This window comes from Perca flavescens, chromosome 10 (assembly GCF_004354835.1).
Source record: "Perca flavescens isolate YP-PL-M2 chromosome 10, PFLA_1.0, whole genome shotgun sequence".
NCBI lineage: Eukaryota > Metazoa > Chordata > Actinopteri > Perciformes > Percidae > Perca > Perca flavescens.
Window position 1 is genome coordinate 18,994,176 of NC_041340.1, and position 14,537 is coordinate 19,008,712.

At 40.8% G+C, this 14,537-nt stretch overlaps 2 protein-coding genes across 3 annotated transcripts in view; both read left to right on the plus strand.

The window, feature by feature from the left end:
* Window positions 1–3,728: 3,728 nt before the first annotated feature.
* On the plus strand, window positions 3,729–5,808 carry smim32 (small integral membrane protein 32). The gene is made up of 2 exons (XM_028589986.1): window positions 3,729–4,409; window positions 4,650–5,808. The coding sequence occupies exons 1-2, from the start codon at window positions 4,247–4,249 to the stop codon at window positions 5,129–5,131; spliced, it is 645 nt and encodes a 214-aa protein (XP_028445787.1). The 5' UTR covers window positions 3,729–4,246; the 3' UTR covers window positions 5,132–5,808.
* Window positions 5,809–7,898: 2,090 nt separating this feature from the next.
* diaph1 (diaphanous related formin 1) overlaps window positions 7,899–14,537 on the plus strand; it is a 112,359-nt gene continuing 105,720 nt past the window's right edge. For both annotated transcript variants that reach the window (XM_028588709.1, XM_028588710.1), the window contains exon 1: window positions 7,899–8,980. In XM_028588709.1, coding sequence (XP_028444510.1) covers window positions 8,882–8,980 — 99 coding nt within the window. In that variant the 5' untranslated portion in view covers window positions 7,899–8,881. The remainder of the gene's footprint in view (window positions 8,981–14,537) is intronic.

The following is a 14,537-nucleotide window of genomic DNA, read 5'->3' on the forward strand; positions in this document are numbered from 1 at the left end:
TCAATTTGCAAAAGATGATTTTTTATTCCTCTTTTTAGTCAATATTAGCATGGGTGTCCTAATTTTTTTCACGACTGTAAATTATATATCTCAATCATCAGTAGCGAGTTAAAAGAATTGGACAAGAAATTCCAAGGGCCTGAATCCATACAGTGCAATACTGTCAATACTGTAAATAGTCTGAAAAGTTGGTACATGGGACCATAGAAACAGTGTCTGGTAAACCGTAGTACAGTACAGTAAAGGTAGTACATGGCACCATAGAAACATTGTCTGGTAAACAGTAGTACAGTATAGTAAAGGTAGTACATGGGACCATAGAAACAGTGTCTGGTAAACCGTAGTACAGTACAGTAAAGGTAGTACATGGCACCATAAAAACATTGTCTGGTAAACAGTAGTACATTATAGTAAAGAATGATGATGAAATATTACATCCATAGATCATGTATTCTAATTGGTTCATGCTCCACGCTAACTGGTGACAATGAATCTCGTTATCTTGAAACTTTCATGATCTAAACATGGAATATTGTTTGTCTGTTTCCATACAACTATGCATTAAGAGTAATGCAACAGTTATTTATCATTTTGAGTAGTTGTATGGATTGATAGTTAGATGATTGTAATCAAATGAATAGACAATCATCTGAAAGGTAATGTGTGAATTGCTTTTTGAAATAGTAGTACTTTGATGTTAAGTTGTGTCATATTGAACAAGTGATCTTTGTTAAATGAACAAATGATCTTTTGTTTATGTGTATTGTATCCAAGCAATTGAAAAAAAGTGTTAGAGTTTTGAAAAATGTGTATTTTGATCATTGGTTGTGAGTTTTGTGTCTAGAGTTTTGAAAAATGACGTCAAGGTTCTGAAATTAGTAGCAAAGTGATTGTAAAAAACTGTAAAGAGGAGATGGTTAGAAGAAAATGAACACAATGACAGAAAATGAGAGAGGGGAGACGTTTGCGTGTCACATTGATTTTGTTGTTGACAATTCATGTTGGAAATCGGTCAGACAGAAATGGAATTGTATTGACGTTAGAGATAAAGGAGTCCTGGCTGCTTGCGTAGCCATTAGTGATCATATTGTCTGTTGTGTGCTATGTTCTGTGTGTGTGTGTTTGTGTGTGTCTGCATGTGTTCTCTCTCTTTATCTGTCTGCTTCTGCTTATGTAAGTGTGTGATAATGTGTGTGTGTGTGTGTGTGTGTGTGTGATGTGTGTGTGTGTGTGTGTGTGTGTGTGTGTGTGTGTGTATATAGCTGCCTGTGGTTTAAACATGTCAAATGTCTCTTGTGAGTGTGTTTGTGTGCGCACATGCAGGAGCTTGCACATCAGTGGTCTCATAATCTGTCTCTCTCTCTGTCTTTTTTTGTGTTTTTGTCTAGAGAGTCTATCTGGGAGTATCACTGTTATTAGATGCCACTGTATGTGTGTCTTTTTGTGTGCGTCTGTCTTAGCAAGCAGGACGGGGTAGTTTTATTCTTTAGAAATATTCATCATTAATATAATGCCAGCCTGAGATGGATAGACTCTATAGACAGTATATTTGGGTGTCTGTTGGACTCCAGCCAGTGCGATGAATGACTCCACTGCACTGCGGAGCTCATGCTGTGGAAAGCAACAAAACAATATTACTCTTTCATGAAGCAAAAATAAACAAAACTCAGTAGACTCAAGCAATTTTTTTCTTGAAGGGATTAGAGATAATGGCATTACTGTGAGTACAAATTACCACAGCTTTTGTTTGTGCTCTTTACTTGACATGGCATAATTTGAGGTGACTGAAACTTAATGCTGTAAAACAGTGGCAGATGGCTTTTAGGAAAGATTTTTATAATGTTGATCCTTTCCCTCCTGGAAATAATGGAAAATAAGAATTATAAAATAACAACCCGTGAGCAGACCCAATTCTCCAATTAGCTGACAGTGCAGATGAAAGTGTATTATTGTGTTTTTATCAGTGTGTGTGTGTGTGTGTGTGTGTGTGTGTGTGTGTGTGTGTGTGTGTGTGTGTGTGTATGTCTGTGGGCTACACACATAATCCCTGTTGACATGCATGGCCTGCCATTTGCTTTGGTTTTATTAAGCTTCTTTTAAGCACTTTTCTGTCCCATAACTTTTACAGTGTTTTCTTCGTGTGTGTGTGTGTGTGTGTGTGTGTGTGTGTGTGTGAGACACAAACACATATATGTGATATTTGTGTCGAGGGGCTCCAGTTGGCTGACACCTTTAATGAAGGGTGAGTGAAAATGACACTTCACCATTCCTTATCAGAGTTCCATTGTCATGGGTTACAGCTAATGAGCAAAGCCTGATAACTCTCACAATTAGTCACAGACCAAGGCATTATTTGACATATACTGCATGTGTCATCACAGCCATTCTCTCTCTCCCTTTATTCATTTTCCTTTCGACTAAACCCTGTCATCTGATTGTGCTGGGTGAGTTAGGTCTGTTGCAGTTTTTTGGAGTTTTACAAATATAACACTGATCACCAGTCGAAAGCACGCAGATGATTGATTTCCGTTGTGTATGTGTGTGTGTGTGTGTGTGTGTGTGTGTGTGTGTGTGCAACTGATGATGAGGATAGCAGGAAGCCTGTAGCAAAGCAGGGAGGAGTGCCACATCCAAAAAGCAATAATAAACGGTAATCTCCTTAGCCGTCCCAATTATTGCTGTCCCTCCATGTAGACTATGTAAACAAGGCTTCAGGCTGTATTTAGATTTCCCATGTGATATGCACATTGAATCCTAGTCCACTTTAATCCCCTTTATTGTTGAATACAGTTGATGTGGGACATTAAGACACAGCTAAGTTTTTTTTGCCTGCCGGCCTGTCTTGTTTGTTTTTTTTTGCCCAAATTTCCAATTTGTGGATTGAGTTGAAGTATTTTTGCTGCAATGTGTATTTGTGTGTGTGTGTGTGTGTGTGTGTGTGTGTGTCTCTGTCCTTGCTCTCTATGCCTGCCAGCCATTCTGTTGTGACAGAACAGGTGCAGATGAATATGAAACAGTTCGGCAGAGCTTTTAGGGTCAGGCCCGCTAATCATGTCCAGTGCATCATGTAAGAACATACTGGATTGCAATCTCCACCTTTAGCACCTTATTTTTAGTGTCTAGTACCAATGTCAAATCTGTTTCACAGAGAGCACACACATTTATGTTCTAAATCTACAAACGAGGTCATGTGAAATGCAGAGCAGTTTTGTTGCTCTTTAAGTAATTACCTGAAGGAAATGGACCGTGGATAAGCCAGGCACTATGAGACTCAGACAAAAGACTACTGGGTAGACTTTTTCTAAAATGTAATCACTGAGTTCTTACACACTCACCAATCTCACACCCTTTCCTGTTCTCTCATCACCCTAGCATGAGACATTCCCCACATTGACCCAGAAATGGACTGACTCAACTGTCTCTCATCACTATGAAAATGATATGAGGGATAGATAGATAGATAGATAGATAGATAGATAGATAGATAGATAGATAGATAGACTGATTGATGGGACTTTGTTTAGTGACTCTATTAACACACATACCTGTTTGGTGACGTGCTTCCAGCGCCACCCATCCCCTCTCCTGATCTGCAATATTTTCTCCCCCCTTCTTCTTCTTCTCTCTCTCTCTCTCTCTCTCTCTCTCTCTCTCTCTCTCTCTCTCTCTCTTTCTCCCTCCCTCTCCTTTTCATTCGCTTTGTCATACACTAAACCCAGGGTGAAGATGGGAAGCTGTTCACGATCCGGTGTGCTACTGTGTTTTGTCCGGCATTAATCACTCCTTTCTTCTCATTTTATTCATACTGGATCGATATCCCGTAAGGGCAGACAGTCGGTAGCATCTATCCGACACGTATCGACCCTTTCCTGGATAAAAGAAAAGCGAAGGTTTGCAAAAACGGGGATCCGGCGTGCCCTTCTTCTGCGCCATGCACGCTCAAGCAAAGGAGATCCTGTTGTGCTGCGCACCGAGACGCGCAAGAGGACATGTATGCGCACCACTGATCCCCGTTGAACTTCACCTCCTCTGACAGACCCTAGAGTCATTTGGATATCGCTACTGTAGTCTATCGCAGTCTGTGCTTAACCTCACGCCTGGCAAGGTGATTTGGATTTAAACGCCACCAAGTAGAACAGGTAATGTGCTCTTTCACTGGGACCCTGATCTGCGCGTACACGTGGATTTGATTAGTTCTGTTTCATGTGAGGGGAGACGCTGCCTTAATAGTCCCACTCAGCGACATATGGTGTTCTGTGGGCGCAGATTTCAAGCTATCGAGCCGCCGCTTCTCCAAAGCGTGTCCACGGCGGACCTGGAGCGGACAGAGCCGGGGACGCTGAGGAATGCGGAGCCGGGATTTTGTCTTTTCCAGCTCACCTGCGGAAGTCTTCGCAGCCCAAACCAAAGTAAGTAAGTCCCTCACAACGTCCATGGTATTTTGAGGAATCTATTATTGGTGGGCTACTTCTAACCGTCACTCCAGCATACTTTATGGTGTTTTAATTCATCATCACTTATATCATCACTATGAGCTGGTGTGTACAGTATAGATCTGTGCCACTGGCTAGAGCCTGTCAGATATTAAAGGTAACCTAGGCTAATTTGCGGGCAATGTGATGACGCTGTTTCCAAATGTGTGTACACAGGGATCTACATTCTACTTTATCGGTGCATCAGAGATAGGACACCCAGACTGAACAGGCACGGGGTCAGTAGGCTACATAACCTTCTCCGTGTCTTTTCATCCTCCAGCCGACCGACGCAGCCGGTGAGCACGCGGGGCGCCATGCTAAGGCAGATCCTCCTCAACTCCACCGAGACCCCAGACTTAGACCTGGTGCTCATGGCCCAGTCTTCCACGCACGCGTCCTCTTCCCTGAACGCCTCACACGGCGGTTCGGTGAGCGTGGCCGCTCTTCTGAGACCCATCGCGGGGCGAGGGGCAGTTGGGCTCCGGGAGGGCGAGCTCCACAAACCGGACCTGATCACCTACATAGTCATGTGCCTACTGCTCTTCCTGTTGGTGTTGCTTATTGTGTTCTTCATCAACTGCCAGCTCCGGAACTCTTTCTTCGCCTCCATGCCATATGACAGGTCGCTGAGAGAGGCCCGGACCTCCTACAAGTAGCCTAGGCTAGACCCCCGGGACTAACCTCTGTGACCCTGGGTCTTTAGTGAGACTCCTGCTTGTAGGTTATGGGTCACCCTTTAACTGCTGCTGCACGTATACTCAACTCACGAAGTTGTTGCCTTTATCACTTGTCTTTGGCACATTGGAAGGCCATGATTTATCAGGGCCTCGATTTGAGAAGATTAATTGGGTATATGGGCCCACTGTGGAAAAATAACAGTAGGCTATAACTCCTGATTAAATTAGTGACTCCTATTTTTGGGGTATACAATGTGAAACAATCCATCATCTCCTGCAACCCCCTCGTGGTCAGCGTACTGCACTTTGGAAACTAATTATGTATTCCTTTTACAGTATATATACTCCCGAGCTTGTATTTATTCATCTAGCTGCTTACAAATTTGATCTGGCGCCTGCTATTTGGGTCCAAATTCACAGTATTCCACACTGGCCCTGACACTTTAATGTGTTTTTGTTCATGGAACGTGACTTATGGTAACATAAATAGTCTAGAGTTGATTGTATATAACATATTTTGTATGACTGTAACTTAACTGTCTTGTCTTGTGAAATGAAGTAATCAACACATAATTTCCACCCTTTTGTCCACTGTAAAATGCTGATTAAATTACAGACTATAGGCCTATGTCGTCACATAAAGATATTCAAATGTATTCTGAAGTGGCAGTCATTTCGTTTATCCATCTGTTTATTAATGGCGATGCTGAAAAATGATGCTGCTGCAGCTCTGAGGTGAAGGGCCAACTGTTAATCATTTAATACAAGGCGTTTTCGCGAGTGCCATAGTACTGCTATAGCCTTACCGTACACTTTCACTTTTAATTAACCTCTCCCACACAATTTATAGCGCCAATATCCCGGAGAATGAAGACTTGAGGCTGAAGTTTATGTCGAGACTGTGCGATAAACCAAACTGTTTCAATGCCACCGTTGATGCGCAAATCCTCTCCAATCTTGTTGTTGGAAACATCTCTCACATACCAAGACAGACAGATGAGCCTATCTCTGTCTAATCCTGTGCCTGTGTGTGTGGTCGTGTGAGCGCACAGGTTTATTTACGTCTGAGAGGTAAGAGAAACACTGCAATTCAACTATTGGAAATTATATCTTATACAAACACAGTGAATATCGTTGTTGTCTGTGGTGCGTATTCAAAATCATCTCTGAATCAAAGAAGCGCTGAAATAATGCATTACGAGCGGGGAACAATAGGCCACATCTGGATTGTTAAACTTATAATGACCGACCAACTCAATGCTGTTTTTAGAAGACAATCCGCTAAGAATTGGGTCAGCATATTCAGAACTATATGCTACAGTATATGTGCCTTCTGGATTCAATCATTTTCTGCAATTGCCTTGTAGGCTAGCCTATATTCTAATGTTCTTTTCTTCCACCTCTCTAACTGCCACGCAGTGCGAAGTGAATAAATGCAAATAAATCATTTTAGAGAACAAAAACATCACGATTGCTTCTGTGGGGTACATTAACTTTGCTCATGCTGTATTAACTCTGGTGACACTGCAGCGCCTGCCTGCCACCGCTTGGTGGCGCCCGAAGTTCGATTATATATTTGCACAGTGTGATTACAAAAAATACGTCCACGTGCCCTTGGAAGCCACAAACTTCACATTTACAAGTTATAAAAAAAGCACCTGCACAAAACAGAGACCGAAATGAAGCAGCACCACTGGTCTTGTTAGTTCCATAAGGGAAGGTTACTAATGACCTACATTATATATACATATATATTAATTATCATTGTAAAAAAACTTGCACAAGTTAGATCTCGCTTAGGTATGTCAGCCTAATCATTCTTCTTGTGTAATAAACTTAAGAGTCAATGACAGGCATTTGAGAGAGATGATTTTTTTTTGTTTGTAATGTGGTGAGGTTACAACAAAAACACTGGCAATTAAGGGCTGTGGGATAGTTCACATGGTTTTTAACTACAGGCAATACATTCTCTCCTATAGAGGTTTTACACTAGGCTACATGCGGTGAATAAAAAATAACAGCAAAAAAAGAATATTCTTCAAAAACCCTGTCTCCCTTTGACTGTTTTAGTGCTGAACTGTAAAACTACTTGGCTTTTTCCATATAAACTACTGGTTTAACTTCAGTATATAGGGGTGTGTGACCAGATGTTACTGTTGAAGTCAAACAACTGATAAAAGTTGTTAACTTGATAACTCTGTGGGTTTATTTAGTTCTTTGTGGATTTTAGATTCTAGAATATGACACAATTATGACACAGTAAGCTACATTGTTACGTCATTCCCTGTGTAGGCCTAGTTCTAAACACACGTCATGAATAGTGATCACATGAAAACACAAATTGAACAGTTTATATAGCTGTAGTCAGCAGCTACATTAGATTACAGTTATTTAGCTGACCCTTTAATCCAAAAAGATTTACAATCAGGGATGGAGCCAGAGATTGTATACATTCAAACCTAGGGTGGTCTGGGGCATGCCACCAGGGAGATTTTTTTTCTCCATTTACTAAATTTGGTGTAAACAGCATCACTAACCTTGAAACCTATTTTTGGTATAGGCCTACCAGGAGTAGAGTACATTAGCCTACATAATTGATGGCGACATTTCCCCATTAATATAGAAGTTACCTGTCACAGAGACTAAGGGGAAGTGACACAAAGTTCAAGTTATCTAAAACCATTAAAGATGTGTAGCTTTTGAGAAAACATTCAGGGCTGGAGCCCCAGAAGCCACCCCTGCTCCGCCCCTGCTTACAATAATAATGAGTTTTCAGTTGGCAACGGAATATGTGTAGAGTTGTCGATGGGGGAGTTCCTTCTATTGTGGAGCCAGGACAACAAGTAGCCTAGTAAGACTCGTCCTCATTTTACCGGAGATCTCTTAACTCTTTCATGGAGCGATATGACCCCTGGATGATCCCTCTGTGCAGTGTTGGCAGAACTGTCTGCTAAATCCTCTCAGGTGTAGCTGCAGAGCGCAGGCTCCTCCCAGCCAGCTCTCTCTGACCGGACTGTCAGAAGAACAGGAAGACTCCTCTACCGCTAAAGACGTATTCGCTTACCACTGTCATTAGGGGTTAAAAAGTTAACTAAACTTGTAAAGCAGTCATGGAAACTAATTTAGGAGAGACAGTCGGTGCAAGTCATCTTTAATACCAACTCGTCGCCGTTTTTGTAGTCGCCTAAACAACTCGTGGAAGTGGGAAGAGCGGCGTTGTTTTCTTTCCACGGAGACTTTACCTACTGTAGTCAGACGAGCTAGCATAGCTAAAGCTAACGGTTAGCTCAGTTACCGCATACTTCGGGACTTAAAGTTCAAATTGTTTAAAGCGTCGATTTGTGTCACATGTGGAAACCGGTTGAATAAATCCTCGTTTGTATTTCATAAACGCAACAGGTTGTTTTCGTACTTGTCGTCCCAAGGACTTGGGGCTGTGCTTTGAATTTCCCTCCTTCAGTGATACAGACAGGCGGTTTAGCGAAGGGCTCGGGGTAGTTGGCTTTTTACCAAATCATTAGCAACTTTGTGCTAATTGTAGCTAAGTTAGCAAGGGCTCTAGCTTAGGCCAAAGGAAATTAACAGTTGGCTTTTTCTCAAAGTTAGGAAATACCGTGGGAAGAAACGTTTGCTTTTGTTTTGTTTTTTACGTTTGAGTGCGGGGGAAGATTAACGTTACCGCCACACAGGGTTATTTTGACACCCAAGGAAACGGATTAAGTTATAAATATGGATCCAAACACAGGGAGCTCTGCCTCAGCTGCAGGTCCCAAGAAGGACAAGAAATCGAAGAAGAGCTATGAGGATGGAGATGGGAAAAAGAAATTTGTGAGTATCCCACAGGTTCATCTTGCTGCACCTTTATGATCTGTTTGGTTACGTAGGCTCAAAAGTGTTGCCCCTAACTACACAGATGTTACATTTTCTTCCTCTCAGGTGAAGCTACAAAGCAACAAACTGCCACTATACCTGTAATTACCTTCACGCCCTAAAGCTGTGCACCAGTTGTCAAAATAGTTTGAAATGCTGTCTTGTAGGAATTATGATTTAGGTCAAAGTAAGTGTCAACATAAGAGGAGGTAGCTGCTATCCAACTTTGAAGACTTGTACTGTGCAATAAACCTTAAGTAATGCAGTCCTGACAAATTGCAACAAACAACAATGACTCCCAGGTTTTATTATTAACATTTTGAAAACACTATAAATATCCATCCTTTTGTACAATAATTAACGTTATTCAGTTATGATTGTTGTATGTTTCTGTACAGAGAGGACTGTATTTGAAACACAAAAAAAATGAAACCTAATAGAATTGTGACAAATGAATGACCTAACTGTATTGTAAGGCGTGGCATTAGCACATTCTTTCTAGGTGGTTTAATTTTGATGACATCATGTGGTGTGTCAGCATGTGTGATTCAGTGTGGTGTCTTGATGGAAGCAGAGCAGTCACAGTCACCAGTATGTATGCCTGTCATTAGCCATTGCGTAATATAACTCCTTGGCCATGTCTAGCAACAGGTGAAAACTGATATTGTACACATTGACAAACGGTAACCATAGAAGATGCGCAGAAGACACATCTGGTCACTGAGCAAACAATCCCCCCCACACACACACACACACACACACACACACACACACACACACACACAGAGAAACAAACAAACAAAACACACACACACACACACACACACACACACACACACTACTTTCAGAGGGTTGTTATCTTGTTTTGGCTCCCGCTCAGATGCCCCCTCTTTTAAACCAAAAGGTTTTTTATATCCTGCTGACAGGAATGAACACAAACAGTTTCTTACAACACACATTTACATACAGAACACGTTCAGGCTTTTTGTTGAGAACCTTTTCATGTAGATAATACCACTGGGGCATGAGCCCAATGGCATGTAGACTATGCCAAGCAGTAGTGGTAGGAGGTTGTAGGTGGTCTTGGTTCCCAGCATTGTTTTGATGACAAGACACAGTCAGTGGAGTAGGGAAAAGATGTCCAGGCTGTACTGTAAATGTTTGCTCAGTCTTGTGCTTTTTTTCAGCGTTTGAAAACAGAGACAGTAATAGACGATAATAAAGAAAGTATTTAATGAATGGCATGTTATTTCAGTAGTATGCACAGGTTTAGCTAGGGCTATAAGTAAACATAAGTCACAGACCGAAATCAATTGTGCAATGTTCTGAGATAACGCTGCATACATGAGTCTGTGTCATTGTGCCGGATAGTGTAAGTGTGTGTGTACACAGCTAGACTGCCCACCTTAGAAGAGCTAGCCTATGTCCTTGACTTCAGTCCACCACTAACTGAAACTTGAACCCATTCTGGCAGTTTTTTTTTATTTATTTTTTTTACAACACCAACGTCGGAGTTCAGAAAGAGGTTAAGGGGTGTAGAATTATGTGTGGCGTACTTGATCTACAGTATGACATTGTCTCTCTCAACTATCTTGTCTGTGTCATTAACTTCTCTTTGATTTCATCCCTCTCCACTTTCCCCCTCTTCTCACACATACCAGTGATAGCCTGGATCAACGGAAGTACATTTCCAGAATAAATGCCAGATAATTGCCCTCCGCTTCCGTTCTCTGTGTGTTGCTATTCTCAAAATCCCCTTTGCTTTGGGAAACCACAACAAAGTCTGAGCTAGCAAGCTACACACTGAAAATGGCAAGGAACCCCTCGAAAACGAGATGCTACATCTCAAGGGGCTATTCCTAATTAAAGAATTTCCATAAAGTTTTGAAAGAATTTGGATCGTGCAAAAAGAGCCGGCCTGCTTGGTTCTTTCAGGGCATTATTGTAAAGGTTAACAATGAATATGTTTACCACATTTACTATCTAACTGGGATGTTTTGGTCCGAGATGAGAAGATTGCTATGGAGTACACACTGCGATACACCAGTAAGAGCAGTAAGTATCTATACGTACCTACCGGGTAGATTCAGCGCATAACCATAAATCAAGCTTTACATCAACTAGGTTTGCCATTGAGACAAATGCTATGGCTGTTTGTAGCATTAGGCATTTATGACGAGATGAACATTTTTGTACTTTTGTTTTAAATCAACAAAATAAGTATATTTATGTTCACAATTAAGTGCATTAAATGTTGCTTAACCCAACATTACCCTGTAATGTTTATTAATGTAAATCTCTACTCGAAAAAAACAACATACGCCTGCTGTACTGGTGCGATGTTCCACTGCTGTGTGGAAGCATGTCTTTAAGCATGAACGTGTGTCTCAGTTTACACACTTAGGTGTTTTTTGAGATATGGAACCTTCACATGAAAGCTTAAAACGATTTGCTGCGCTTACAGGTACCTCTGTTACTGAGAATGATACATGTATTTAGTTTGAAGCCAAAAACAGATCATATTGTGCTCCCTGAAGCTCTGTCTGTGTTCTTCAGGCCTAGAGAGAAAGGATCAACCTCCATGAATGCTGTTGACATAGACAGGCTGGCTCAACCCAGCAGGCAGACACAGTGTGGATTAGCCAGGGATCACTGCCTTGGACAGTTGTTTGGGATACAAGGTGAATTGTACAGTAGATCACAGATTCTGGCTCTGGGACATCTTGTTGCGTTTGGCAGGTTATCTGTTTTATTCAGGTGAAATGTTGGCTGAAATCTCTCATGTAGAAGTGGAATTTTTTTCAGGCCCTGATAAGGAATATTAGTTACCAAGGAGAAGATAACCCAATATTTGGAGTTAGTTGTGTTACTTAACCCTTGTGTTGTCTTTCCGTCAACCTTTTTTTTTCCCAATGTTTTTGATGCCTTTTTTTCACAGTTTGTTTTTGCTTTCTCCAACGTTTTAAATTGTATTTTTCTTCTACACATTTCCAGCGCTTATTTCTACGTCCCATATTTTATGATATAAAACAAAAATTGAAAACAGGTCAGTCTGACCCAAAGTCAACACAAGGGTTAAGCATGTTCTTTTGGGACATTTCTCTCAGAGCGTCATTGGTTATTTACTAGTTATTGGCATTTCATATTGTCATTTGAATCAATGTGATAATGACATGGTTTAGATTTTTAGCCAGAATTTTAGAACATTATTTTCAGACATTTTAAGTTGTGTCAGAGGATAGCTTTTCTTACATAGAATTGTACCGTAATTGTAAAGAATATTGCCCATTCTGATACTTGGAAAATTATATTTATTCTCATACAGTATGTCATTTGTAACTTTTTTTAAGGCAATTTCAGCATTAAAACAAATGTGCATATGCACATTACTCCTTTTTTTTTTTCCTGGAACTGCAAGAAGACCAACTGTTAGTTGATGCCATACAGCAATCCCTCAAGCAAGTGTCTAAGCATATTTGTCGCTCTAGTTAAATATTCACAGAGCTGGAAAATATGCTGACTTGCTCATGCATGCAACCTCAACCTACAATTTGGGCTGGATTATGATATCTTGAATGTGGTCTTACAATAAAAAAGACATTTAAATGCCTTTAGAATTTTGTAAATGGATTGTAGCACCCTGAATCAAAATCAAAATGCCAAGTACACAGAGATTCCCAGATTTAGTGTCTTAATACAAAACATATTGCGATATATTCAGTCCCTCCAGAAAAATGTGATTATGCGATCGCATAATTCAATGCATAATCGCATAATGCCGCACTTTCGCCGCATAAATTGCCGATTTCCGCGCAAAATATGCTTGCATGATTTCATAATTCCCAGTCAGTTTTTTTTTCTCTTTCATCAAACCGCAGTTTTTGCAAGTTCCCGCATTTTCATCGCAGAAAATTGCATAAATATCCTGCATATTCCATCACATTTTTTAAGAAAACTTCACAAAAAATAACAAAAAAACTCAGCATTTTTCTGGAATATTGCCACATTGATTGTTTGTCCCAGTGTGGGAAATAAAAAAAAAAATATTTAGGGGGCAACTTTTGCCCCCACTGTGTAAAAAATCGGGGCATTTACAAAATGTTGGGGGCACCTTGTGCCAACATGACTAAATAATAGGGATGGGACGATTATGCTTTCGTCCTGATCGATTTGATTCTTTCACAATACACAGGTGCAGATTTGATTAGTATTGCGATTTTCATTTATTGCGATTCTTGAAGTATTGCGATTTGATAGTATTGCTGTTACGTCCCTATCATGTCTAGGGGTGGAGGACGCAAACAATTAAATAATTAATCCCGGGGGAAAGACAAAGGAAAGTCGGAAACGCTTTAAAGTTAACTTAAAAGATTTATTATACAAACTAAAACAACTGAAAACCATTTCCTAACGGAAGACGAATATGACAACGAAAACAAACGTAAACACCACTGGCCCACTGACTCTCCAGGCTCTGGCTCCACACCGGCTTCCACTGAAGCCCATTCTCTCCCTGCTCAGCCTTTTGCAGCAACTTAATGTCTCTCCTGATTGCTGCTGAACAGCTCCAGCTGTGGGAGTGACGTCACCGGCACACCTGGAGGGAATTACACACAGGCAGAAAACACAGCAAAACAACACGGCACGTAACAATTGCGCATTGCAATTTTGTCCCCCTTTAAAGTTGAATAATACACTTTTAGAGACAATATATCATGAGAGATATCTAAAAACTAATTGTTTTCTAAAAAGAATGCACATCACGTCAGTCAGTTAGTCTGACATTTATTTTAATTTGTGAAGGAGTACATAACTGATTTCGCTCTGTTTGGCTGGAAACGGATATAATGTAGTCGGCGGTACCGTATAAACAGAAAATATTTAGGTTAATCATTGGTAAAAATAAATAAATAAATGGGGCGACCTCTAGCTCACCTGGTAGAGTGTGCACCCCATGTAGGCTGAGCCCTTGGCAGTGTCCCGGGTTTGAATCCGACCTGCGGCCCTTTGCTGCGTGTCATCCCCTTACTGTCTCACCTTTCCTCTCTATCTGCACTATCTAATAAAAAAAAGAATACAAAATTGATTCTGGGAAAAAGAATTGATTAGTAATCGATTAGTAAAAATAAAGTAACAGCACTGTTAGGTGTGTGTGTGTGTGTGTGTGTGTGTGTGTGTGTGTGTGTGTGTGTGAGAGACGGAAATGGAAATTAAATGAATTGGATGAAAATAAAATGGCTTAATGTGGGCCATTGGGATATTGGCCAAAACTGGTAAATATAATTATTTTTTCCCCCCTGAAATCCTAGGGGCAGTCTTTTCCCCTCAGTCAGGTTTTTAAGGGGCATTGTGAGATTTCTTGGAGAATTTGTACCCTTTGCCCTCCTTTATTTCTGACACTGATTTGTCCCAGCCCTTAACCGAAGTTATGCATTTGTATTGCAACTTCTGAGGAAAACCACAATACGCTCGTGCAGTCAGTTACAACAAGAGCAACCAAAAACAATTAAATTGT

What these genes read in the sequence shown, in the direction of transcription:
- smim32 (XM_028589986.1), top strand. Translation starts at nt 4,247, where the DNA reads ATGGTGTTCTGTGGGCGCAGATTTCAAGCTATCGAGCCGCCGCTTCTC. An exon ending in TCTTCGCAGCCCAAACCAAA is followed by an intron (nt 4,410 to 4,649) that starts GTAAGTAAGTCC and finishes GTGTGTACACAG; the next exon opens with GGATCTACATTCTACTTTAT.